The sequence below is a fragment of the Bos grunniens genome, chromosome 7, assembly GCF_055505025.1.
Source record: "Bos grunniens cultivar Pamir isolate PY7600 chromosome 7, Bosgru_T2T1.0, whole genome shotgun sequence".
Taxonomy (NCBI): Eukaryota; Metazoa; Chordata; class Mammalia; order Artiodactyla; family Bovidae; genus Bos; species Bos grunniens.
Genome location: NC_141171.1, coordinates 38,095,780 through 38,121,814, shown reverse-complemented (window position 1 = coordinate 38,121,814; position 26,035 = coordinate 38,095,780). Strand labels below are relative to the sequence as shown.

The window sequence follows — 26,035 nt, the reverse complement described above, 5'->3', positions numbered from 1 at the left end:
CTGCCATGCCCCATATACTCATGCCACGCCCCCCCCACGCCCAACTGCAGCTCAACTCCAGCCTTAATGCTTACCTTTCACAGGTTGGACCAAGAAGCCTAAAATTTGCTTCCTGGCTCTGTCACTTTACCCACTGTGTGACCTTAAACAGTTCACATAAGCTCAAACCTAAGGATACTAATTTCCACTCCTAAGGATGCTATTAGTCCACTCTAGAACTAATAAGAGAATTAAATGCAATACTGATGAGAAAGTGCTTTGAAAACTGTGGAATACTGTAACATGTGAGTAATCCATTAGAATAGTAAATATTGTTATCGTTGTTATGAAAGCCAAAAAGTGGGACAAGGGCGCCAACGTGGGTCCTGGAATCAGAGAGGGAGACCCATGCTCATGTCCAGGCAAAAGGGTTCTCTTTCTGGGAGAACGAGGGGCATGGGCAGGGGCTGCCTGTGTGCCTGCAGACCACTGAGGAGTAGAAGTGGGCACAGAGGCCTTCTTGTGCCTGATTCCTCCTTCTCAAGTGCCCATGCTTCCTGCCCTCCACCCCAGGCCCATCTCTGCCTTCAAAATAGGCTCTCTGGGCAGAGTAGGGGAGAGGGCTGCCAAGGAGCAGCTGGGCCATGATTCAGCCTGAGTCACCCAGCCAAATCCCAGGGCCGCCCCCAGCTGGGCCGGGGCCTACAGCTGCTGGGGGGAGGGGACCTTTGTGGGCAGCAAGCTGTGCTCATAGGTGTCTGAGCCAGGGGCGCTCCTAAAAAGCAGGGCAGTGCTGTGAGGGGCTGGGAGTGATGCCCATGAGGAGGTCAGAGAGAGGAAGAGGAAGATGACCTTATGGGCATCAGTTCCCTGCACTAACTAAGGAGGCAGGGTTTGCGTATGTATGTGTACATGTGCACACATGCGTGTTGCATGTCTATCTGACTAAATGAAGAAAGTCTCATAGTGTGGGCAGGATTCTTCTCCTGACTTTGTCACTTTCTAACTTTGTGACCCTGGCAAGTTACCTAACCTCTCTGAACTTCTGTACCCTCAGCTATGAGATGGGAATGGCAATAATATCAATCTCAGATGGCTTTTCTTAAGGCTTAAATGTAATGAGATGATGACTGTAAAACACTTAGGCAGTCAGTAAATTGTACACCACCGCCATCATCACCTGTAGGATTCTGGGTTAACCCCCTGCATGTATGAGGACCGATACATATGTGAATGTTTGTACCCAGTGTCGTGTGCATACACGCCTGGAAGAGGGTGGCTAGGCGAGTGTTTCTTGAAGGAGCAGGTGCATGTCTGTTGAGTGTGCATCTTTGGAGCAAAGAGAAGAACTTTCTAGGAAGTTGGGTTTATATAGTATTGCCTGCCGTGTGATCCTGCCCCCCCCATCTCTCTCCTCTTCCATCTTTCTCTCTGTTTCCATCTCCCCCGGCAACCCCCACCACACACACACTTCCCTAGAGGCTATGATTTGCTAAAATTTGGCCTACATCAGAACCAGTGTCCAGAAAGGGGTGAGGAACCATGGATGCTATTATATTAGAAATCTCAGACCTTCTCAAAAGCCTTTAGCCTCTAGCAAAACTGAAATGGGGGCAGACCCCAAGGGTGGTGTGCCTGGGTGTGGAAGCAGGACTGTGTGTGATGGAGTGGATACAAATATGATCTGAACATGAGAAGTGCTTGTGTATGTGCGTGTGTATGTGTGCACAGGAGTGGTATCAGGGGGGTGGCTGCTGCCCGTGCTGTGGTACAGTCTGCTTGTCTCCATGGCGCCTGTTGCCACACACGCTTGCTTTTCAGAAAGTCACTGGGATTGTTTATTCCACCCCCGGCCTGGGCGCCAGCCAAAGAACTGCAGGCACTTGTTTATCTTCTGGTGTGCACGAGTGTGTGTGGCTTCCCAGAGGCAGACCAACCCAAGATTCACATACACACACACTCACTTGGGTGTGGGTGACCATGTTGGTTCTCACAGGATGAACCTGAACCCCAAGACAAGCCACAATCCCGGCCCAGGCAGACTCTCCACGTGGGGACAAAGATGACCCTCAGTAACTCCAGGCAGACACACCATCAATTTAGCAACCCCTAAAGCTCCAGGGAAGTGGGAGACTGGTTGCCCTGGCTATGATCCTGTGCTCTGCCTCCAGCCATGAAACTAATCACCACACACTGATTGACCAGGACAGGGTCACTGCCCACCCCTAAAGATGGCAGTGGGGCCCATCCCACTCCACCACATATACTGGAGTGAGGAGGTGGATCCCCAAGGAAAACAGAGGTGCTGTGGTCAGATAAGGGTACAGAGTTCTGGGCTTGCCATACCCTGGCACCCACCAGGAGTGTTACACTATGCTTGGTGCTTGAGGACTTTTTCCTCCCTTCATCCTCCTCAGAGCTCTGAGAAGTAAGAATTACAAATGATGAAGCTGAGGCCTAGAGAGATCTCAGTCAAGGCCACACACACTAGTAACTGGCAAAGTCGGGATCCAAATCTACACTGCTTACATCCATGTCCTTCTTGATCTTCCACTCTACTTTGGCAAGTGTTTTGTTCTGTTGTCTGGAAATTTTCATTTTTAAACATGTGTTTATCAACAAGTCCTCATGGAACAAGAGTTGTTGGAGAGTGGAAAAGGGCACAGATGGAAAGAGGCCCAGACTGTGTGCATGTAGCAGACATGGCTGGAGCTCTGTCCACATCTCCTCTGGTGATTTTACTATCTCTGTGCCCACCAGGCAGACTATAACAGCCAGGTTATTGTTCAGTCACTAAATTGTGTCTGACTCTTTGCAACCCCATGGACTTCAGCTTGCTAGGCTTCCCTGACCCTCACTATCTCCCAGAGTTTGCTCAAATTTATGTGCACTGAATTGCTGATGCTATCTAACCATCTCATCCTCTGCTGCCCCCTTCTTTTGCCTTCTGATGCTTTCCCAGCATCAGAATCTTTTCCAGTGAGTTGGTTCTTTGCATCAGGTGGCCAAAGTATTGTAGCTTCAGCTTCTGCATCAGTCCTTCCAATGAATATTCAGGGTTGATTTCCTTTAGGATTGACTGGTTTGATCTCCTTGCAGTCCAAGGGACTCTCAAGAGTCTTCCCCAGCACCACAATTCAAAAGCATCAATTCTTTGGCACTCAGCCTTCTTTATGGTCCAACTGTCACATCCATACATAACTACTGGAAAAATCATAGCTTTGACTATATGGACCTTTGTCAGCAAAGTTATGTCTCTGTTTTTTTAATACACTATCTAGGTTTGTCATAGTTTTCCTTCCAAGAAGCAATCTTGTTTTAATTTTGTGGCTGCAGTCAATTTCTGCAGTGATTTTGGAACCCCAAAAAATAAAATCTGCCACTGTTTCCATTGTTTCCCCATCTGTTTGCCATGAAGTGATGGGACCAGATACCATGATCGTAGTTTTTTGAATGTTGAGTTTTAAACCAGCTTTCCACTCTCCTCTTTCACCCTCCTCAAGAGGCTCTTTAGTTCCTTTTCACTTTCTGCCATTAGAATGGTATCTGAGATTATTGATATTTCTCCCAGCACTCTTGATTCCAGTGATTCATCCAGCCCAGCCATTCACGTGATGTACTCCTCATATAAGTTAAATAAGCAGAGTGACAATATACAGCCTTGATGTACTCCTTTCCCAATTTGGAACCAGTCCATTGTTCCATGTCTGGTTCTAACATTTGCTTCTTGACCTGCATACAGGTTTCTCAGGAGGCAGGTAAGGTGGCCTGGTATTCCCATCTCTTTAAGAATTTTCCACAGTTTATTGTGATCCACACAGTCAAAGGCTTCAGAATAATCAACAAAGCAGAAGTAGATGTTTTTCTGCATCTTTGTCAAAGAACTGTATCAGGCTGTGTAAACCACTTTGTCTACCTGCACTGTGGGTTAGAAGTGCCTGGGAATTAACACACAGCCCATGGGCTGGCTCTTCCCCAAGGTCTGCCAGATACTGGGATATAAATACACAAGCTCCCTTGCTCTTGACCAGGGGAATTCTAGATGTGCATTTACCCCATTTCTCAAGACTTCCTGCAGGATTATCAATCACTCACCATGGTAGCTGACTTGATAACCACCTCTCATTGGATGCCTTCTCTGCCTGGGTCACCTTCCCACTTGCCTGCTGGTGTCCCTGCACTTCCCAAATAAACCACATTTCCTCAAGCTTCATTTCAGGGTCTGTGAGCTGCCCCAGGGTGCTGGATCCCATCCTATCCTTCCACACTGAGCATCTGGACTCAGCCATTATGATCTCCTTTCTTGTCATCTCCCTTTCCCTCTTTACTGCCCCACTCCAATCAGGACTTAAATACCTCCAATGCCCTGGAGAGACTATCAAATCTCCTTTCTTGCTCTAAACCCAAACTTTAGAGAGTCATCTACTTGTCCTCTCCACTTCCTTGGTTCCATTAATTCATCAGTTCCTGCCCCACCTCCCCAGTCTGGCTTCCACCCCCACCACTCCACTGACTGTGCTTTCATCAAATTTCCATTGTCTTTTTTTCAAGTCCAGAGGATATCTCTCAGGCTGTATCTTGTCTTCCTGATGCAGTTGACCCTGACCTCCTTCTAGAATGTTCTCTCCCCTTGGCTTCTGAGACATCACACTCTCCTGGGTTTCTTCTGGGTTTTCTTATACTACTCTCTCATTCTTTGCAGCCTCCTTTCCCTTTAATATTGGTGTTCCTCAGGGTGGGCCTAGGGTACCTTGTCTCACCCTATTTGGTCTATACTCTCCCCTCATATCCCAACACACCTCTCATGACTTCCGTCACCAGCTCCCTGCCCTGTCTCCAGCCTTGGCTACTTCAGAGCTCAGTTTTGGACTCAGACGTCTCAGTGTAGCTGTTTCACAAGTCCCTTCTTTCCCCAGAGTTCATCAGATTCTCCATCCATTTGGCTCCCCAAGGTAAGCCCTCAGAGAGGCAGTAGAATCCTCTCACACTCGCATTCACCACATGACCAAGACCTGTTGACTTTACCCTTAAATAGTTATCAAATCTGGCCCCTAGTCTCCATTCCAATGGTTCAGCCATCATTACCTCTCACCTGCTATGGCCTCCTCACTCATGCCCTGATCCTGCTGTCATCCACGCTCGCCTTGCCCCCTCCCCCCGGGGGGTGGGAGTGCTTTTTAGATCACAGCCACGTTCCTGCTACTGCTTGTGTCTTGTGAACCTACCCAAAGCTTGGTGTCTTCACATATCATGGGGCCAACGATGTATACCTTGAAGGGCTGCAGGGAAAATAAAATGAAACCATGAGTGTAGAATAGAGTTTGTAAACGTGAAGCGAAATGCTTTTGTGGTAAATGAGCAATTTTCAGGGCTAAAGACGCCGGTTCCTTGGTGCTGTCCGTGGTGCTGAAAGTTGGTTGAGCACTCCCCATTTTCTGTTTCCCTGGGATGCTAACTGAAGACGTCAGTCCGATAGGTTTTTGGGGTTTTTTTGTATTGGTTTTTTTTTTGTTTTTTGTATGTGTGCCATCTAGATTAAAAAAAAAAATTTTTTTTATTTTAACGATCACAGTGACTTGTGGCTCACCAGGTAAGTCAGAGGAATAGAAAGTAAAGGTGAAGCCTGAAGTTTCAGGAGTTACCTTCATTACTAACAAACGAGTGACCTATCATCAGTATCTGTTTTCTTATCTGATAAACGGGATATAATATATTCACATGAACTTGCTTATAAGTGATTGGAAATGGAAATTAGATGAAACCTGAAAACAAGGTAAGGTTACTTGTTACTTTAACTTGAGGGCTTTACCATAAAAACACTGCCCCTAAATAAGCATATTAATGTTAGTTGCTACCACTTTTAGTAGGTGGCTTTACAGTACACGTGAGAGGGTTTTATCACCTTTTGGCAATTACAGACTTATTTTTCCCCTTCTGGGAAATCAAAGGGGAGGAGACTATTTCTCTGCTAAGAAACGTCGAGGCGGGGTGGACAGCAAGTCCTCCTGTCCTTGGCAATTCAAATTCAGCTAAAAGCCTCTGAACACCTACTTCAGGCTCCTTCATCCTTCCAAGACTACTCACTGTAAGGTGATTCATGTTAGTTCCATCTTACAGATGGAGAAATTGAGACTCTGAAAGGTGAAATGATTTGCTGGAGGGTGGAGGAGAACCCGGCTTGCACAGACTAGGTGAGCGGGCACCCTGGCTAGGGAGGACGATAGCGGGGAAATCGAAGGCTCTCTCCCTCCTCCCGCAACCACGCAGGGCCCTCCACCCCCGGAGCGTGGGTGGCGGCGAGACAAAGGGGACGGGGGCGGGGCGAGGTGGGGGTGTGGGAGAAGGCCGGAAGTGCGGCCAAGGAGGAGGCGGGAAATTCCGCGCAGGGGGAGCTCGGACGTGGCGCAGACCTGGGTCTCTATTCAGAGGCCAAGTATCCTTGGACAACTGGCCTCCCCTCTCTGGGCCCCAGTTTTCTCCTCGGTGAAACAAGCAGAGGGCGTTCGCGGGGCTGGATTGAGTGAGATCTGAGTGACAGCGTGCCCCGCCCTCAACAGGCGCGCAGCAAATAGGCAGCCTCTCCGCCCCTCGGTATCCAGTCTGTGAAACGCTAACCGGGTCGAGGAGGGCGGGGAACCCAGGAGCCTAGCGGTCGCAGTGAGGGGCTGCGGGCGAGGGGCGCCCCTCCCTCCTTTGGGCCCCTGCTTCCCTGTCGGCACCGCCCCCTCCCGGGTTCCGAGGCCGCCAGTCAGCTAGCGCGCATGCCCGGGGCGGGGCGCGGGGTGGGAGCGCGGAGCTGGCGCGGGGGACGGCTGCGCCGAGTCCGCGGGTCCGCCCGCCAGCCCGGCCGGAGGCAGCCGAGGCAGCTCGGGCAGCGGCGGTGGAGGTGGCGGGAGCCAGAGCGCAGCGCGCCGAGGAGACTGAACGGCGACAGAGCCCGGTAAGCGCCACTCCTGCATCTGCTGCTCGCTCCAAACGGGCGGTGTCGACCCCTTTCTGCCGCTCGCAGCAGCCCCAGAGCCGCTGTCCAGGGTCCTCGAACCGCCTGGGTGGCGGGATTTGGGCACAGCGCGCGGCGTGTGTCTGGCGTGCGCCTGGGTGAAGGTACGCGCGCTACTGGGGCGGCGGGTGTCCATTTCCAGGTTCCTCTCTGGGGCGGGGCGGGGGCGGGTCCGCAGTCCTGGCCGAGCACCCGAGGGGCCCTGCGGGCCATCCCGCCCTGTGTGTAAGACCCCGGCCCCGCGTCTGGCCTCGCCTCTGACTGCCGCTTTGTTTGGCACCGTGGTGCGGGAGGGGGCGCTTCCCGCCACCGCGGGGAAGGGGTCCGCCCGCGTTGATTCATTTTCCCCATGGAGCGAGCTCGGCGATCGAGTGGCTCTATTGGCACCATCAAGCACACTCGCTGTCGCACGCTCGATGTGGCACACACTCTGGGGGTCCACCACGTATACTGTCACACACTCACCACTCGAGGCCACAGGTTTACACACACTATGGTCCTTGATCATTCCATCAGACTCATACACATGGCCACCTGTGCACCCACCCAGTACATCTTTGCGTACACACCCAGGCATTGCTACGCACTCACATCAGCCATCGCCTATCATAGCACACACTCATCTCAGCAATAGTCCCCATCACAACGCACTCGCAGCCACCCTGCTCTGGCCTGCTTGCGCCTGTTCACACCTGCACATCATGGTATCCCTCATGTACCCCCAGACCCTGGAGTAGGTGTGTCATACACTCCATCACACACTTTTAGCTTGCTCTCCACCCCTCAACTCCTGCATGTCCACTCTTGCCCTCCTGTGAGTGGATGGACAGCTGCCCTGAAGGGTGTTTCTGGAAGAAAGACTGGATATCACCCTTTGCTAGACTCCTTCTCCCATCCAGCCCCAGGCAGGACGCTTTACCGCTCTGACGGTTGTAGAAGACAAGGGGATGAGAGGGTGAGGTACAGCACACCTAGACTGTCATACACACACACACACACACACCTGCTGAAGTACCACAAGCCTTTGTCAATCTTATCACCATGGGTAGAGGTGATTGCAGGTGCCTGGCAGTCCTGGCTCCAATTTGGGAAGAAATCCTAAAGGGGAAATAACAGGCTGGCCAGGCTCAGTGAGCATTCACAGGGGCTTCTCTGCCTGGGAGCAGGGCACAACAATGCTTGTGCACATACCGGCCAGCTCTCCCATGAATGAGGCTCTGAGGCCAGGTGGCCATAAATGTGCATACCCACAGGGTCCAAATGGCCACCAGGAGACACAAACAGTTAGGGCATTCCGCACATACAGACTGCACATGTGCACACCAAGTTCTTGAGCAAAACGCAGGAGCCAGACTCTGGCTCCCCAGGCTGGTGCAGATATCGACAAGCCATCTACGTGCTCCGCTGCACGCTGGGTGAGCCAGCCCACACAACTGGGGGGCATTTCAACCTTTTACCTCCATCGGGAGGCAGAAGTGTGCAGGATCATCTGCCCAAAGGGTGTGCCCACAAGTGGGTTCTCACACAGAAGACACTCTTGCTTACTCTCCCAGACACCTCCTTGTGCTGTTGCCTGTTAGATCCAGGGGACTGGGAGGACCCTTGGCATGACCCTGAAGAGCATAAAGGGGTTTTAAGAGCCATGCATCAATGTCCAAGATCTTGGCTGTATGAGTAGGAAGAACCAGGGTTTGGATTCAGACAAAACAGGCTTTGAATCAGAGCCCCACCCTCTCCCAGCTGTGTGCTCTTGGTCAAGTCCTTAATGCCTCTGACCTCAGCATCCTCATCTGTGAAATGGGATGATAATGCCCCCCTCCTGAGACTGTTGTGGAGTCCAGATGCAAAAACAAGCCTGAGTATGCTGGGCCCAGGGCTGAGCACACTGGGAGAGTGATGGAGCTGGGTCCAGTGGAAGATGGGAGGCGAGAATGTGAGACCCCAGACGTGGGTTGCCTTTTGGAGAAGTGACTTGAGAATACCAAGGCTTTCTTGAGAGCTGGGTAAAGCCTAGCAGAACTGCAAGCCTGCTAGGAATGGTATCCTGACAGATCGTAAACCCAGGTCTCAGCCAGTTCTACTAGTATAACTACATCCTCTCCCTATTTGTGGCTTCCCAGGTGATGCTAGTGGTAAAGAACCCATGCAGGAGATGTAAGAGACGCGGGTTCAATTCCTGGGTCAGGAAGATCCCCTGGAGAAGGGCATGGCAACCCACTCCAGCATTCTTGCCTGGAGAATTCCACTGACAGAGGAGCCTGGCAGTCTACAATCCATAGAATTTCAAAGGGTCGGACACGACTGAAGCGACTTAGCATGCATGCATCTCCCCCATTTGAAAGATTGGGAAACTGAGGTTCAGAGTGTGGAAAAACTCACCCAAAGTCATGTAACAAGTCAATGACTAGGCTGGGGCTTGACCCCCACATCTTTCTAACTACGTGGCCAGGCTGTTTGTCCCAACTTGGACCTTATTCCACATCAGAGAATTGTGGACTGAGAACTAAGAAGGTAGCCTCTTATGGAACTTTCGGAAGGGGCATGTTGCCAGCTTGGCCATACCTGCCTCTTCGAACCTCAGTTTCCTTCTCTGGAAAATAAGACCAGAGCATTTGCCCAGAAGGTGTACAGGATTTGCACATAATAAGCTTTGTAAGAACGTCATGTGTGCAGGGCCACCTCCTGCCTTCTTGGCATCTAGGTCAAGAGTCAGAACTCAGGTGGCTACAGACCAGGTGGATAACACCCATGAGGGGCTGCTATAAGAAAAATGATGGTGCAAATCAGTGGTCAATGGCAGCAGGCAGTCAACCTCAGTGCCCAGGACACCACTGGGAGGGGTAAAGATGGTGGCTGATTGGATCCATCTAAGGAGGCAGCCACTGCTCACTGATGCTATGAAGGAAGCACATGCAGACTGCCAAATCTTAGTTTTCCAAGAGAAGCTAGAAATCTGATTTTCACATGAACTCTTCTAATTTTTAAATGTTGATCAATTACTTAAAAAAATTTTTTTAAGCACTCCCAAGTTAATCAGGCATGTCCAAGGGCGAGGTTTTGCCAGTTTGTACCTGTGTTGCTGGCCCTCCCTCCCCTGCTCCCTCCTGGGAGCACAGCTGGGCTCTGACAGACTGAGTAGATAAAAACAGGCCTTGCATGTACACAGCCCAGCCCTAAAGTAGCAGGGACGTGCACACCCTTCATCTTCTTTAATTCTCCCTGCAGCCCTAGGGAAGCAGGGGGTAGGTTTGTTAGGGTCCCCAGTGATAAGAAGGCACTTGCCTAAGGTCATAGAGCTGGTAAAAAATCAGGAAGCTGGTAAGTTGGGGAGCTGTCCTGACTTCTGGCCCATGCCTCACCTGCGGGAGGGAGCCTGTTGGAGGGGCCGGTGTGAGAGGACCCCGAGGCTGGGCTACCAGGGGTGAAAAGGTTGGTGAGGACTCAGAGCATACCTCCTGTAGCCCTTGGCAACTCCTTCCAGTTCCAGCCCAAGCTCCCTATTTTGTTGTTGTTGTCTAGTCGCTAAGTCATTTTTGACTCTTTTGGAACCCCATAGACCATAGCCCACCAGGCTCCTCTGACAATGGGATTTCTCAGGTAAGAATTCCGGAGGGGGTTGCCATTTCCTTCTCCAGGGGATCTTCCCTGGGATCCAACCCAGGGATCGAACCACTTCTCCTGCATTGGCAGCCGGATTCTTTACCACTGAGCCACCTGGGAAGCCCCAAGCTCCCCATACACCTGCTGTTTTTATGCTGATGAAAACCAGATCTAAAGAATTCCAGCAGACCTCTCCTGTGTTTCAAACCTGTCTCCCAGAAGCCTCCTGGATATCTCCCCTATAAGACCCGCAGACCCCCCACTTAAACTTCCCCAAAACCCAGTCCCCTACCATCCTCTGTAAGACTGCTTCTCCTCCCATCCCCCATTTTGGTGAAATCCTCACCCCCTAAGTCCCATAAGCCCAAAGCTTGGGGGACCCAGTGGTGAACAATAGCAGCTGAATCCCCATCCAGGCACCTGAGGGCTAGGTGGGGATCCAGAGGTGTAAAGGGCTATAGGCAGAATGACAAGAGTCTGGTTAGGAGTAGAACAAGAGGCCAGGGGAACCCTGAGGCAAGTGGTAGGCAAAGAAGGTCATTGGAGGAGGTGGCGTTTAAACTGGGAACTGAAGGTTTAATAAAAGCCCAGCAGGAAAGTTGTAGAGGCCAAGATGGGAGAGAATGTGAACCCCTGGTTGAACCCAAAGCAGTTTTGAGTGTGTGTGTGTGTACACATGCTGTGGGGGATGGAGTGCATAATGAAAGATACAGCCCACCAAGTGAGTAAATACTCAGGGGCTCAGAAGCACATTAAAGAGTTGGACTTGACCCTAAAGATAACAAGAAGTCATTAAAAGTTTCTTTTTCCCTGTTTTTTAAAAAAAATTTTTCTGTGTGTTTTTTTAAAATAATACGTGCATACATAATCAAAATTCAAGTATCACAAAGCAGCATTAATAAAACAGTTTATTCTACCTCCAGATATCTCTGGTCTCTCTTCCCAAAGGCAATCACTGCTAAAAGTTTCATGGGTTTCCTTCCAGAAATTTTCTCTTTTTAAATAAACCTACAGATGTGTATCTATCCTTTTCCTTGCCTACACTCACAGGAACCCACCAGCCATGCTGTCCCCTGGTTTTTTCCCTTAACTTACCTTGAGCATCTTTCCTCATCACTCCACCCATTCTAACAGCTGCGGGGGGTGGAGGGTTTCCCATATGTTTGTCCCACATTTTACAAACCCACTTCCTGGTTTTCTTCTCATTACCAGCCATGTTCTCATGCACCATTAGTCTGATATTGATAAATGTCCTTCCAAAAAGATTGCAACCAATTTATTTCCCCTAAAAGAGCAAGGAGGGCTTTGAGCCAAGAGTGGCATGGTGGGACCAACGTCACAGAAAGGGCATTCAGTCATTTATTTAACAAACATGTATTGGAAACCACTTGCTTACTATGTGCCAGTCATTGTTCTCAACCCTGAGACTACATCAGTTAACATGGCAAAGTCCCCACACTCCTGGAGCGGACATTCTCATGGGAGAGACACATCATGGGCAATAAACAAGCATATGCAATTTGAGGATGAAGACAGGTACCAGAAAGAAAAACGGAGCAAGGCAAGGGGGAAGGAGAACATCAGCCAGTGTTGGAAAGGAGGCTACTTTATACTGGATGTGTCAGGGAAAGCTTCAGGGAGATGCAGATGTTGGGAGCGAAAGCATTTCAGGCAGAGAGGAGACAGCCAGTGCAAAGGCCCCAAGGTAGTGGGTTCAGGGACCAACAGGGCAGACGGGTCTCTGAAGCAGAGTAATCAGGGGAGAGCAGTAGGAGACAAGACCAAGAGCTGTGACAGGGCCAGAAAATGCAGGAGCTTGTGGGCTATGGTGAGGAGTTTCCCTGGTGGCACAAATGGTAAAGAATCTGCTGTAATTTGGGGGATCCAGATTCAATCCCTGGGTTGGGAAGATCCCCTGGAGAAGGGAATGGCTACCCACTCCAGTATTCTTGTGTGGAGAATTCCATGGACAGAAGAGCCTGGCGGGCTACAGTCCATGAGGTTGCAAAGAATTGGACACAGCTGAGTGACTAACATTTTTACATTGCATGAAATGAGGACACTACGTGGTTCTGGGCAAAGGAGGTCTGCCTTGAATTTTACTAAGATCCCTCTGGCTGCTGTGTTGAGAATAAACAAATAGAGTGAAGGATAAAGCAAAAATAATTCTGGTCAGAGATGGTGTGGGTTTGGCTCAGGATAGTTGCCAAATTCTGGATTTATTTGAAGGTAGATCCATTATGTTTTGCTCGGATGTTGGGCTGGAGGGTTTGAGAAGTCGAGGGATCTTGGCCTGAGCACTACAGTGTGGCACTGGAGATGTCGGGAGGAAGAGGTCTGGGGGAATCAGAGCTCTGCTTGCCTTGGCTGCGGAGTGTATGAAAAAACTGAATTGCATGCTGATCCGGCGGCCTGCCAGATCCTCTCCCTGGGTGTACCCCAGGTACCACACACTCAGTTTGTCCAAAATGCAACTCTTCCTTTCCCCAGATGTCCTACACAGCAACACCCCCACCCTAGCCAGAATCCTGCAGACCACCCCCATGATCACCTCTTACATCCAGTTGGTTCCTGTCAGTTTCCCTCAGACCTCTCAAAGCTGCCAACTCTTCATCCCCACCACCTTTGCCGTACCGTCTCTCATCTAGACCATCACAGAGAAAGGGCTGGGTAAATGAATGAAGAGCAGGATGCATGAGAGGTTGAATAAATGATTGGCCAACCCCTCCTCTCCAGCCTCCACACTACCCCTAAGCAATCTTTGAAAACACACATTTCAGACTGTGCCCTTTCCTCAATCGTAAACCATTCCCATTTCCCCAGGGCCTACACAGATATAAACTGGTGATCCACAGACATACTTTGGCCCAAATACCAGATTTTTTAAATCTTGAATTAATTGGGATATTTTACATTAAAATTCTGTATTTCCCACTTCTGACTGATACTACCAGGATGCATTTCTCCAGGACAGTACTTGGCTAATGGAGTATGGTCCCCCCTTTAGACAGGGCACGTGCTCTCCAGTTTGCCTTAGTCCCGACCACTCCCTACTGTTTAGGACCCAGTCTGCTTCCCTCAATTAGATTACTTACCTGGCCCCTATGGCATCAGAATTTGTGACCAGGCATCCTGGTAGTATCAGTCAGAAGTGGGAAATACAGAAGTTTAATGTAAAATATCCCAATTAATTCAAGATTTTAAAAATCTGGTATATGGCCTAAAGAAGAACAGCATAACTTCTAGGTAGCATGTTGCATGGGGTGGGCTGAAAAGGGAGGGTGAAAAGTTAGATTGTGGCCAAGTTGTGAAGGGCCTTGAATGCCCTTTTAGGAAGCCTGGCTTTTATCCAGAGGGCCAATGGGAGCAATGAAGCAGGGAAATGGTATGGTTGGGTTCATTTACTAGCCCAGACCCTATGGACAGGAGGGGATCAGACAAAGGTGGAGAATGTGATAAGAAAGCCTGGCTGTTAGAAACAGTGAGAGGGAAGAGGCCTGGATAGAGGCTCCTCCCACTGGGTCTCCTCTGAGTCTGAGTCTGCTCTTTCTGTTTCAGAACCAGACAGAAGCCTGGGGCCCAAGCATGGTCATGAGGGCAATTGGGCAGTGCTGAAGACCCAGCCTGGCTCCAGCTGCTTCGAAAGGACTCCAGCCCCCCAGGACCCCAGCCCACAGCCTTCTGCTGCCCACAGGATGGGAGCCTGGGGGCTGGGAGCCAGGCCATGAGGGACTGCTGCCCCTCCCAGCAAAAGGCCATCCCTACACACCCAAGGCTCACCCCTGCCCAAAGCCCAAGCATGGACTCTAGACACAGCAGCCCCAATGGGGCTGGGGAAGGGGCGTCCTACTCTGAGGACCCTGGCAGGAGTGTGGCCTACCCCTCCATGACCCACATCCCTTCCCAAGAGGCAGCCACCAAGGAGACATTAGGGACACAAGGAGCCTTGATCTCAGGAACACCAGAAACCACCTTCTCTGGGAGGCCAGAGCCTGTGTCCTCAATGAAAACTGATCCTTCACCCTCAGAGAACAGAAATCCGATGTTCTTAGAGAATATGGATTCCAAGTCTTCAAAACAGGTAGATTCTGTTTCCATAGGAAAGGAAGATGCTGGGTCCTTGAGGAAGGCAGATCCTATGTTGACAGGAAAGACAGAGCCTGCAATCGTAGGGAAAGGGGATTCTGTGGCTTCTGGAAGGAAGGATCCTGTGACCCCAGGAAAAGAGGATCCTGGATCCTTGGGAAAGGTGGATCCTCAGTGCTCCAACAAGATGGATACAGTGTCCCTAAGGAAGGAGGAGCCTGGATCCTTGGGCAAAGTGGATCCTGTATTCCCAAGAAAGGAGGAGCCCAGGTATTCAGGAAAAGACCTTCGAGTGTCCTCAGAAGAGGTGGGGCCTGCATTTGCAGAAAAGACAGATTTTGTAGCTTTGGGAAAGAGAGATCCCGAGCTCTCAGCAAACGCGGATCCTGTGTCCTTGGAAATGCTGACTCCAGGGTCACCAGACAAAATCATGCCTGGAACAGTGGCTCTGGGGCCATCAGGAAGGGTGGATCCTACTCACTTGGGGATGACAGATCCTGCATCTATGGTAAATGCAGAAATTATGTCCTCCACAAAAGAGGACCCTCAGTTCCTAGGAAAGATGGACCCTGCCTCCTCAGGAAAGCAAGGCTCCACGTCTGTGGGAATGACAAAAACCATGTCCACTGGGCAGGTGGAGCCCACGTCTTTGAAAAATATGGACCCCGTGTCTTCAGCCGAAGTGGGTTCTGTTTCTCTGGAAAAAGTGGATCCTGTGTCCTCAGGAAAGCCAGAGCCCTTGTCTCCCGTGCAGGCAGAACTGATGTTAGTGGGAAAGACAGAAACTGCATCCTCAAGAAAGGAGGACCTAGTGTCCTCCAGAAAGGGGGTTCCCATTTCTGTGGGAAATACAAAAACATCACCTCCTGGAAAAGTAAATCCTGAATCATCAGGAAAGATAGACTCTGCGTCCTCTGGTCCCATGGGTCCTCCTTCCTCTGAAAAAGCTGAGGCAGTGACTAGGGGGAAAGCAGACCCATTGTCCTCGGAAAAGACAGGTCCCCTGGCCCCTGGAAAGGTGGGTCCCCCAGCCTTGGGGAAGGCTGATCCCCCCACCTCAGGGAAAATGGACCCTATGATCAAGGGGAAGCCAGAAGCTGTTCTCCCCGAGTCCACAGGAAAGGTGACCCCCACGAGCCTAGGAAAAACAGTCCGGGCATCCTCGGGAAAGGCAGAAGCTGTCCCAGAGGGAAAGGTGGATGCTCTGCCCCTCGAGAAGGGCAATCCTATGAACTCCACGAAGGTGGATCCCAGGGCCTCCGGGAAAGCAGAATCCAAGTCCGAGCGCAAAGCGGAAACCACACCCTCTGGGCAGGAGGGCACCTCCTCAGCAGGGAAAGTAGAGGCTAAATCTCCAAATGAGAAGCCACTGGCCCCAGAGAAGCCGGATCCTGGATCCTCAGAATCAGCAGGCTCTATTGCCTCTGGGAAGGTGGCGCCTGTAGCCCTGGACAAGACTGACTCGGTGCCTCCGAGAAAGGGGGAGCCCCCATCCCTGGGGAAGGGGGACAGCCTGACTCTGGAGAAGGCCTCCTCCAGGCAGGCAGATGGCAAACCCTGTGACTCCGCTCCTCCTCCCGCAGACGGCGGGGGCCGCGTGGAGCCAGCGTCACTACCGAGCTCCGAAGCCTCCAGCCTCGTCCGGAAGGACCCGGCGGCTGCCAGGGCCGAGAGAAGCCCCGGCCCGGAGGAGGTGGCGCCGCCGCCGCCCGGGCCGCGGACTCGCGACAACTTCACCAAGGTGCCGTCGTGGGAGGCGAGCGCCCCGCCGCCACGCGAGGACGCGGGCACGCAGGCGGGCTCGCAGGCCTGCGTGTCGGTGGCCGTGAGCCCCATGTCTCCGCAGGACGGCGCGGGCGGCCCGGCCTTCAGCTTCCAGGGGGCGCCGCGCGCGCCCAGCCCCGCGCCCGGGCCGCCCTCTCGCCGGGACGCGGGCCTGCAAGTGTCCCTGGGCGCCGCCGAGACGCGCTCCGTGGCCACCGGGCCCATGACGCCGCAGGCCGCCGCGCCGCCCGCCTTCCCCGAAGTGCGGGTGCGGCCGGGCTCCGCGCTGGCGGCCGCCGCGGCGCCCCCCGAGGCGGTCGAGCCGGTGCGCGACGTGAGCTGGGACGAAAAGGGTATGACGTGGGAGGTGTACGGCGCCGCCATGGAGGTGGAGGTGCTGGGCATGGCCATCCAGAAGCATCTGGAGCGACAGATCGAGGAGCACGGTCGCCAGGGGGCGCCCGCGCCGCCACCCCCCGCTGCGCGCCCGGGCCCCGGCCGCGCGGGCTCTGTCCGCACCGCGCCCCCTGAGGGAGCCGCCAAGCGCCCGCCGGGCCTCTTCCGCGCACTGCTGCAGAGTGTGCGGCGCCCGCGATGCTGCTCGCGGGCCGGGCCCACGGCCGAGTGATCGGCTCCGCTTTTGTACGCCCGGGTTTCCAACCTTCTCAGGCTCCCTTCTCGATCCCAGGCCCCTAGAAGGGATCCCCTCAACGCGCGACAGGCCTCCAAGGAGCGGGCAGCATCTAGGGTCTTCTCATCCTGTCTTTCCAGCCCCCTTTCCCCTCCTAAACACACCAATGAATGCCCTCTACCCAGCTCCCTCGTGGTCAGGAGCCCACGAACCCAGCCCCGACACCCCACCGTCCCCTCATAGCCCTCAGCGCCACCCTCTCCCGGCCACACTAGGCGACCTCTGGGGACCTAGCCTTGAGAGCTAGGGCAGGCTCCTGAGATGTCTAGACAGGTGCGCTGTGGTCTCCAGAGGCAGCCAGGTCCCCAGAACGGGAGAAACTGTGTACAAAAGCCCCAAGTATGTGAGGATTGGCATGTGAGATCCCCGATGTGCAAGCCCGGGGTGTATGCGAGTGCGTGTCCACGCGGCGGGCTGGCCCCATGGCCTGGGCATCTCTTGCATGCTGGTAGTTGTCCCCAGTTCCTGTCTCCCCCTCACCTGGCCCTATCCCCACCCTCACTGGACACCACTCCACAACTCCCAGACAGGCCAAAGGCAGCTGCAAGGACTGCCCTGTGGGCGCAGCTGCAAGAGTCACAGAAACGCCAGAGGGTCATGGTCAGAGGCCCACAGCCTGGTGACAGCTGGCCTTGGGTGCTGGGGACACGACGGAGAGCTCACTCTACAACCACCGTAGTCCCTAAAAGACCACCCTCTCCGGTCCCTCATTCCCCAGAGCCGTGAGCCCCACAAGTCCCTTGTGACCACTCAGTACCCCTGTCCCCCAACCCTCCAGCCACGGTTTTTGGCTACAAACTGTCACAATACATTGGTAATAAAATACTCCCCCAACCCTCGTCAGTTGTGATTGGCTACAAGCAGACAGGGGTGGAGCAGCTTATCTTATTATGATCAGGGAAGGGTAGGTGTAATTTGGGGGTAACAAGGCCTCTTTGGAGGTGGATCAGAAGAGTGGGGGCCCGTGTGGAGCTCTGTGGCCAGGGTCTGGTGGCTGCGCCCCCATCACAGATCTGTGGTGTTCAGGCCAAGGTTAGTGAAGGCCAGCTCCTCCTTCTGCTCTGAGCCCACCTTCCTCCCGGACAGCTCATTCTTCCTGGGCTCTGGATGTGGCCCCATGGGACCATGCTGGGGTTCCTTCTGTGGAAAGAGGGAGGGGAGGGGTCAGGCCAGGGCAAAGATGGAGTGATCTCCCCAGTCCTTAGGAGAACGATTGGGCCTTCAAGCTCATAACCAGATGGTTCCTTGGCTGGGGTCTCAGTTTCCTGACTCTGTCCCAGAGGCGGCATGACTACTGGTGGTGCAGATGGGTTCAGGTGATGGGGCAGGCCTCAGGGATCTACTCCAGCCTTTGTCTTGCCCATGAACATGGTGGCATTTTGGTCTTCTGCCAGGTCCTGAATAATGTCAAGCCCTGTATCCTGTGCCAGAACCAGTCCAGCCACAGTCCTTGCCACCTGTACCTCATGGCATGCATGGTGGGTGCTGGGCACAGCCATCCATGACCTGAGGTACTCACAGGACCTCCTGAGGGAGGGATAACGTCCCCCAGTTTACAGATGAGGAAACTGAGGCTTGGAAGGCTCTCTGGCCCAGAAGGGGCAGAACAAGGTTTGGACAGCTGGTCTTCCTGACTCTAAAGCCTGTCCACAACTCCACGCTGCCCCTGATTGAATTTGGCAGGTCCTTCTGCCATCCCAGAGGGATACATCACACCCAGGTCCTGCCTGCCGGCCATCACGGCATACACTAATTCGTCTCCTGCCCTCCCTCTTCCCCCTCACCATGTGACATGTCACACTCACACCTTCACAAGAATCCCTCCTGTGGACCAGCCAGGCCCCCAGGCTCAGTTACTCCACCATGAAGACACTCATGGGAGAAAAGCCCCAACCACCACCACCACCTCCACCCTCCCTAGGGCTCACTAAGGGCTTTTTCCAGACTGGGGTTGTTCTGGTCCCTGGTAAGCAGTGGAACATCTGAGGGGGTCCCAGGAGGAGCTAAACAGTCTGCCATGCTCCCCAGAGCCCTCCACACAGACCCCCACTGGGAACAGTTGGCACATTGCAGCCCAGGAAACATGGCCTGGCCTGGGAGATAGGAGACCTGGGTTCTGGGATGCCCTGACCTTGCGAGCTTTCTAATCTTGGGCAGTTCAACACACCTCCCTGGCCTCGGTTGCTTGAAAAACTCAGACTGGATGAGCCCTCAGGTCTTTCAGACCTTCCACACAAACATTTATGGAAGGCTTAGGTGAGTTGGCACCAAGGGGACTGTGGAAAAAGGCCCCACCTGCATTCCACACTTGGAGACCTCAAGGCCCACCTTCTGCTGCAGGATCTCGGAGACTGAACCCCATCCCCTGCTTTCGCAGGATTGGCTCTTTCCCGGCCTGAAGACTGAAGACGCCTGCACTCTGATCCTCCTCCCTCTCCAGACTCCCTGGGAGTTCCCTGGCCCTCCCCAACTCACAGGTCCAGCCCCATTGCTGGGGTCTCTGACTCCTCTCCCCTCCCCACTCCACTCTCCTCCACTAGAGTCAAACTTAGCCTCCATTAGGGGCCACCTGCCCAGTCACCAGCTCCAGCCCACAAAACTGTTCCCCTCCACCTAAGTTGGAGTTTTTGCTCCAAACCATCTTGAACCCAGAGATGAGCCATCCATCCAGAGGCCTCCAGCACTGCCTGGCAGCCTGAACCCCCATCCGTCATCTTCATCCTTGGGGGCCCATTTGGAGGCCTTCGAGTGACAGCCAGGTCCTTGGGCAGCATTCTGATATTTTAACACCTGTGAGAGGCTTTGTTTGACCAAATCTTTTCAAGTAAGGGATCCTTAAGGGAAAATAAGTCGTGAAGCATGAGGCTTCCCTGGTGGTCCAGTGATTAAGAATCCGCCTGCCAATTCAGGGAAATCAGGTTTGATCTCTGCTCCAGGAAAATCCCATATGTCTCGAGGCAACTAAGCCCCTGGGCCACAACTACTGAGCCGGCGCTCTGGAACCCGCAAACTGCAACTATGGAGTCTGTGTGCTGCGACTACTGAAGCCCACTTGCCCTAGAGCCTGTGCTCTGCAACAAGAGAAGCCACGACAATGAGAAGCCCACGCACCACAACCAGAGAAAGCCCTCACACAGCAGCAAAGACCCAGCACAGCCCGGATTCTTTACCAACTGAGCTATCAGGGAAGCCGCAGCACAGCCAATAACAAACAAATACATATTTTTTTTAAAAGTAAAAGTCTTGAAGCATGAAGGGTGGCTATGGATCCCCAGGAGGGCAGGGCTAGGCTGAGGGTAGGACCCAAAGTCGGATGGATAAGGTGAATGGCGGGAGGATACCATCCCTACACACACACACACACACACACACACACAGCCATAGACTATCAAATGTCAGTGGGCCTTAGAGCTTCTACTCCAGTGGTGGTTTACAAAGTGTGAAGGAGAGGATAGCTGCTCCTGGTTCTGGCGCCCCATCCCCCACCCAGCCCTCTGATCTACTTTCCCAGTTGTGAGGTTCTCACTCACCTGCACATTAGAATCCCGGGAGCTTTCCTTCCCAGGCCCACCCCAGCTGATCAGAATCCCTGGGCTGTGACCTGATACACTCACATCTAAAGAGCTCCCCGTGTCAGCAGCCCAGGCTATGCAAATGCTTGATCTAACCGAACCAACTAGCATCTGAACAAACAACAGCACTGTTGTTCACTCGAGCCCACCTTTGCTCTTCAGTTGGATTATGTTCATCTCCGGATCTCCTCTTCCCACCCCACCAGCTTTTATATAAAGGATATAAAGGGAAGGAACCAGATTTCTGAGCACTTGCTTTGTGCCAGATGGTTTTTATACCCACTCTTATTTCATCCTCACAACAGTTTTGAATAGTTGGTGTTCTGATCCCCATTTATAGATTAGAAAACTGAGAACCAGAGGGAAGAAGTCACCCACCCAGGGTCACAGTGAATGAGTAGAGGAATAAGGATTGGGTCCCATTCCAAAGCCATGGGATTTCCCAAGGCTGAGGGCAGAGACACACCCATGTCAGCAGCAGGTCCCTTGAGCTCTGTCCTGAACCCCACCTCTTCAGAGAAGCACCCTAAGTCAGAAACCCCAGGTACCAACTCATCCCCCATCTTGCCTTGATTTCCTGCGCGCTGTTTTCCAGATCCACAGAATTGTCATCCAGGGAGTTGACGCTGTAGGGGAGACAATGGAGCTCAGATGGTTGGCAGGCCCAATCCAACCTGTCTGTGGCCAACAACTTCCACTACCACCATGACCATCACCACACCATCACCACACCATCACTGTCACTTCACCCTTCCCTGCACCATGACTATTACCACCAACCAGCCTGGCTGCCAGGGGCACTGCTCACCTGATGTGGTCCAAGTCGCTGGAGGAAGAATGGGACTCAAAGCCCAGGTCCTTGGCGGGGAGGTTCAGCATGGGATTGGCCCTGGAGAGAAAGCCCAGTCCAGTAACCATGGGCTTAACCACCCCATGGGGCCTCTTACCCACCCTTTGGTCCCCACTTACCTCTCAGTGTTGTACATATTAGTCCCAGGGATGGCAGAGCCTGGGGGCATCACCCCCACCGCTGTCTTCCGGGCCTCCTTGGCAGCTTTCATAGCCCGAAGCTTCCGCTGGTAGCTATGGGGAACCCAGAATGGGAGGTCACCACTTTCCCTATTCACCTACTGTGTGCCCAGTACAGGCCCTGAGAGTGTGATTTCACAACAACCTGGCTGGTGGAAGGTTAGCTCCATCTTACAGAGCATAAGAATCACAGAAGGAAAATCATTGCTGAAGACCACACAGCTGATCAGTGGCAAAGCCTAGAACCACACCCAGATATGGCTACTGCCCCCATATGCATTAGAAAGGGGGAAAGAAGCAGCATTTATTAAAGGCATAGCATGTGCCAGTGCCCCTGTCCCCGAGTCAGGCCACTGCCAACCCACTGTCACCCTCAGGCACTGGCAGCAGCAATCTTAGGAGGGGTATGTTGGCATAAGTCCTTTTGCAGTTTGCTGCCTTAGAGCCTGCCTTAGAGCCTGTAGACTCCAGGACTGGGCCGCCTCAGGCCAAACAACTAACAGGAAGGGAGCATCCCACCCATCAGCAGAAAATTGGATTAAGGATTTACTGAGCATGGCCCTGCCCAACAGAGGAGACCCAATTTTTCCCACAGCCAGTCCCTCCCATCAGGAAGTTTGCACAAGCCTCTTACCTTCTTCCATCAGAGGGCAGACAGAAGAAGCAAGAACTACAGTCCCACAGCCTCCAGAATGAAAACTATAATCACAGAAAGCTAACCAAAGTGATCACATGGATCACAGCCTTGTGTAACTCAGTGAAACTATGAGCCATGCTGTGCAGAGCCACCCCAGGCGGACGGGTCACGGTGGAAAGTTCTGACAAACCATGGCTCACTGGAGAAGGGAATGGCAAACCACTCCAGTATTCTCGCCTTGAGAACTCCATGAACAGTATGAAAAGACAAAATATGAATAACACTGGAAGATGAGCCCCACCAGATTGGTAGGTGTCCAGAAAGCTACCTGGGAAGAGCAGAGAAATAGCTCCAGAAAGAATGAAGACGCTGGGCCAAAGCACAACTGGCACTCAGCTGTGGATGTGTCTGGTGGTGGAAGTAAACTCCAGTGCTGTAAAGAACAATATTGCATAGGAACCTGGAATGTTAGGTCCATGACCATGGATGTGGTCAAGAAGGAGATGGCAAGAGTGAACATCTGATTTTAGGAATCAGTGATTTTAGGAATCAGTGAACTAAAATGGATAGGAATGGGCATATTTAAGGGCAAGAATCCCTTAGAAGAAATGTAATAGTCCTCATAGTCAAAAATGCAGTACTTGCATGAAATCTAAAAAAAAAAAAAAAGAATGATCTTGGTTTGTTTCCAAAGCAAACTATTCAGCATCACAGTAATCCAAGTCTATACCACAACTACTAATGCCACAGAAGCTGAAGTTGATCAGTTCTATAAGGACCTACAAGACCTTCTAGAACTAACTAAAAAGGGTGTCCCTTTCATCATAGGGGACTGGAATGCAAAGGTATGAAGTCAAGAGATACCTGGAGAAACAAGCAAGTTTGGCCTCAGAATACAAAATGAATCAGGGCAAAGGCTAACAGAGTTTTGCCAAGAGAACACACTGGTCATAGCAAACACCCTTTTCCAACAACCCAAGAGTCATCCAAGAGATGACTCTACACGTGGACATCACCAGATGGTCAATACCAAAATCAGATTGATTATGTTTTTTCAGCCAAAGATGGAGAAGCTCTCTACAGTCAGCAAAAACAAGACCTGGAGCTGTGGCTCAGATCATAGGCTCCTCATTGCAAAATTCAGGCTTAAATTGAAGAAAGTAGGGAAAACCATTAGACCATTCAGGCATGACCTAAGTCAAATCACTTACGATGATACAGTGGAGGTGATGAGTAGATTCAAGGGATTAGATCTGGTAAACAGAGTGCCTGAAGAACTATGGATGGAGGTTTGTAACACTGTATAGGAGGCAGTGACCAAAACCATCCCCAAGAAAAAGAAATGCAAGAAGGCAAAGTTGTTGACTGAGGAGGCCTAACAAATAGCTGAGAAAAGAAGAGAAGCTAAAGGCAAAGGAGAAAAGGAAGGATATACCCATCTGAATGCAGAGTTCCAGAGAATAGCAAGGAGAGATGAGAAAGTCTTCCTAAGTGAACAACACAAAGAAATAGAGGAAAAAAGTAGAATGGGAAAGATTAGAGATCTCTTCAAGAAAATTAGAGATACCAAGGGAACATTTCATGCAAAGATGGGCAAAATAAAGGATAGAAATGTCAAGGGCCTAAAAGAAACAGAAGAGTTTAAGAAGAGGTGGCAAGAATACACAGAACTCTACAAAATGGTCTCAGTGACCTGGATAAGCATGATGATGAGACCACTCACCTAGAGCCAGACATCCTGGAGTGTGATGTCAAGTGGGCCTTAGGAAGCATTACTATGAATAAAGCTAGTGGAGGTGATGGAATTCCAGCTGAGGTATTTCAAATCCTAAAAGATGATGCTGTTCAAGTACCGCACTCAATATGTTAGCAAATTTGGAAAACTCAGCCACAAGTGGCCACAATACTGGAAAAGGTCAGTTTTCATTCCAATCCCAAAGCAAGGCAATGGCAAAGAATGTTCAAACTACCGTACAATTGTGCTCATTTCACGCGCTAGCAAGGTAATGCTCAAAATCCTTCAAACTGGGCTTCAAAAGCATATAAACCAAGAACTTCCAAATGTACAACCTGGTTTTAGAAAAGGCAGAGGAACCAGATACCAAATTGCCAACACCCATTGGATCATAGAGAAAGCAAGGAAATTCCAGAAAAACATCTATTTCTCCCCATTAACTAGGCTAAAGCCTTTGACTATGGATCACAAAAAACTGTAGAAAATTCTTAAAGAGATGGGAATACCAGACCAGCTTGCCTGCCTCCTGAGAAACCTATATGCAGGTCAAGAAACAACAGTTAGAACAACGGACTGGTTCAAAATTGGGAAAGGAGTACACAAAGGCTGTATATTGTCACCCTGCTTATTTAAATTATGCAAAGTACATCACGTGAAATGCCAGGCTGGATGACTCACAAGCTGGAATCAAGATTGTTGGGAGAAATATCAACAACTTCAGATATGCCCAATGGCAGAAAGCAAAGAGGAACTAAAGAGCCTCTTGATGAAGGTAAAAAGAGGAGAGTGAAAGAAAGACGGCTTAAAACTCAGTGTTCAAAGAATGAAGATCATGGCATCCAGTCCCATCACTTCATGGCAAATAGATGGGGAAAAAGTGGAAATAGTGACAGACTTTATTTTCTTGGGTTCCCAAATCACTGTGGACAGTGACTACAGCCATGAAATTAAAAGACGCTTGCTCCTTGGAAGAAAAGCTATGACCAATCTAGACAGCATATTAAAAAGCAGAGACATCACTTTGCCGACAAAAGTCTTGTAGTCAAAACTATGGTTTTTCCAGTAGTCATGTATGGATGTGAGAGTTGGACCATAAAGAAGGCTGAGCACCAAAGAATTGAGGCTTTTGAACTGTGATTCTGGGGAAGACTCTTGAGAGTCTTAGAATGCAAGGTCAAATCAGTCAATCCTAAAGAAAATCAACCCTGAATACTCATTGAAAGGACTGATGTTGGAGCTCCAATACTTTGGCCACCTGCTGCAAAGAGCTGACTCATTGGAAAAGACCCTGATGCTGGGAAAAATTGAAGGCAGGAGGAGGAGGCAAGAGAGGATGAGATGGTTGGATGGCATCACCGACTCAATGGACATGAGTTTGAACAAACTCTGGGAGATAGTGAAGGACAAGGAAGCCTGGGGTGCCACAGTCCATGGGGTTGCAGACAGCCAGACAAGACTGAGTGACTGAACAACAACAACATATGCCAGATGTCTGCTGGTATGAGATGCACGTGGATCCCTGAAATGATCTGGGGAATCTAGCATCAAGCCTATTTTGCATATGAGGAAACTGAGGCTTGGGAAGGGGAGATGACCTACCCAAGAGATCCTAAGGAGTCACTGGGGATTTAATACAGATGTTCCTGACACCTAAGCTCCAGGTCTTTCTACCCCTAGATATCTTGGGTGGTAAGAGAGGGGAGGTTTGAGACACAGAGGGTGATGGGAGCAGCACCTCTTCTGGGTACACATGATGATTGTGCTAAAGATCACAATGGCCAGCAGCAAAGCGACTCCCAGTCCTATGGTGACGTTGCGGAGTGTGTCCTGTGACTCTGACTCTTGGTTGTCCTGGGAGCCCTGGAGAAGAAGCAGTGTGATGGGAGGAGGCTGTGGGGTCAGTCTCCCGCCTCCCTGCTCTCCTATTACCTCTGTCCCACCA

The 26,035-nt window shown here is 51.5% G+C and overlaps 2 protein-coding genes across 2 annotated transcripts in view; one reads left to right on the top strand and one right to left on the bottom strand.

Moving 5' to 3' along the window:
• Nucleotides 1-6,349: 6,349 nt before the first annotated feature.
• Nucleotides 6,350-17,959, top strand: GPRIN1 (G protein regulated inducer of neurite outgrowth 1). The gene is made up of 2 exons (XM_086410827.1): nt 6,350-6,919; nt 14,138-17,959. The coding sequence occupies exon 2, from the start codon at nt 14,304-14,306 to the stop codon at nt 17,055-17,057; it is 2,754 nt and encodes a 917-aa protein (XP_086266953.1). The 5' UTR covers nt 6,350-6,919; nt 14,138-14,303; the 3' UTR covers nt 17,058-17,959.
• Nucleotides 17,960-17,991: 32 nt separating this feature from the next.
• The window catches only part of CDHR2 (cadherin related family member 2), a 44,880-nt gene continuing 36,836 nt past the window's right edge, over nt 17,992-26,035 (bottom strand). Inside the window, exons 28-32 of the mRNA XM_086410826.1 lie at nt 25,829-25,953; nt 21,662-21,775; nt 21,501-21,581; nt 21,261-21,318; nt 17,992-18,260 (exon numbers count right to left, since the gene is read on the bottom strand). Of these exons, the coding sequence (XP_086266952.1) occupies nt 18,126-18,260; nt 21,261-21,318; nt 21,501-21,581; nt 21,662-21,775; nt 25,829-25,953 (513 nt within the window). The 3' untranslated portion in view covers nt 17,992-18,125. The remainder of the gene's footprint in view (nt 18,261-21,260; nt 21,319-21,500; nt 21,582-21,661; nt 21,776-25,828; nt 25,954-26,035) is intronic.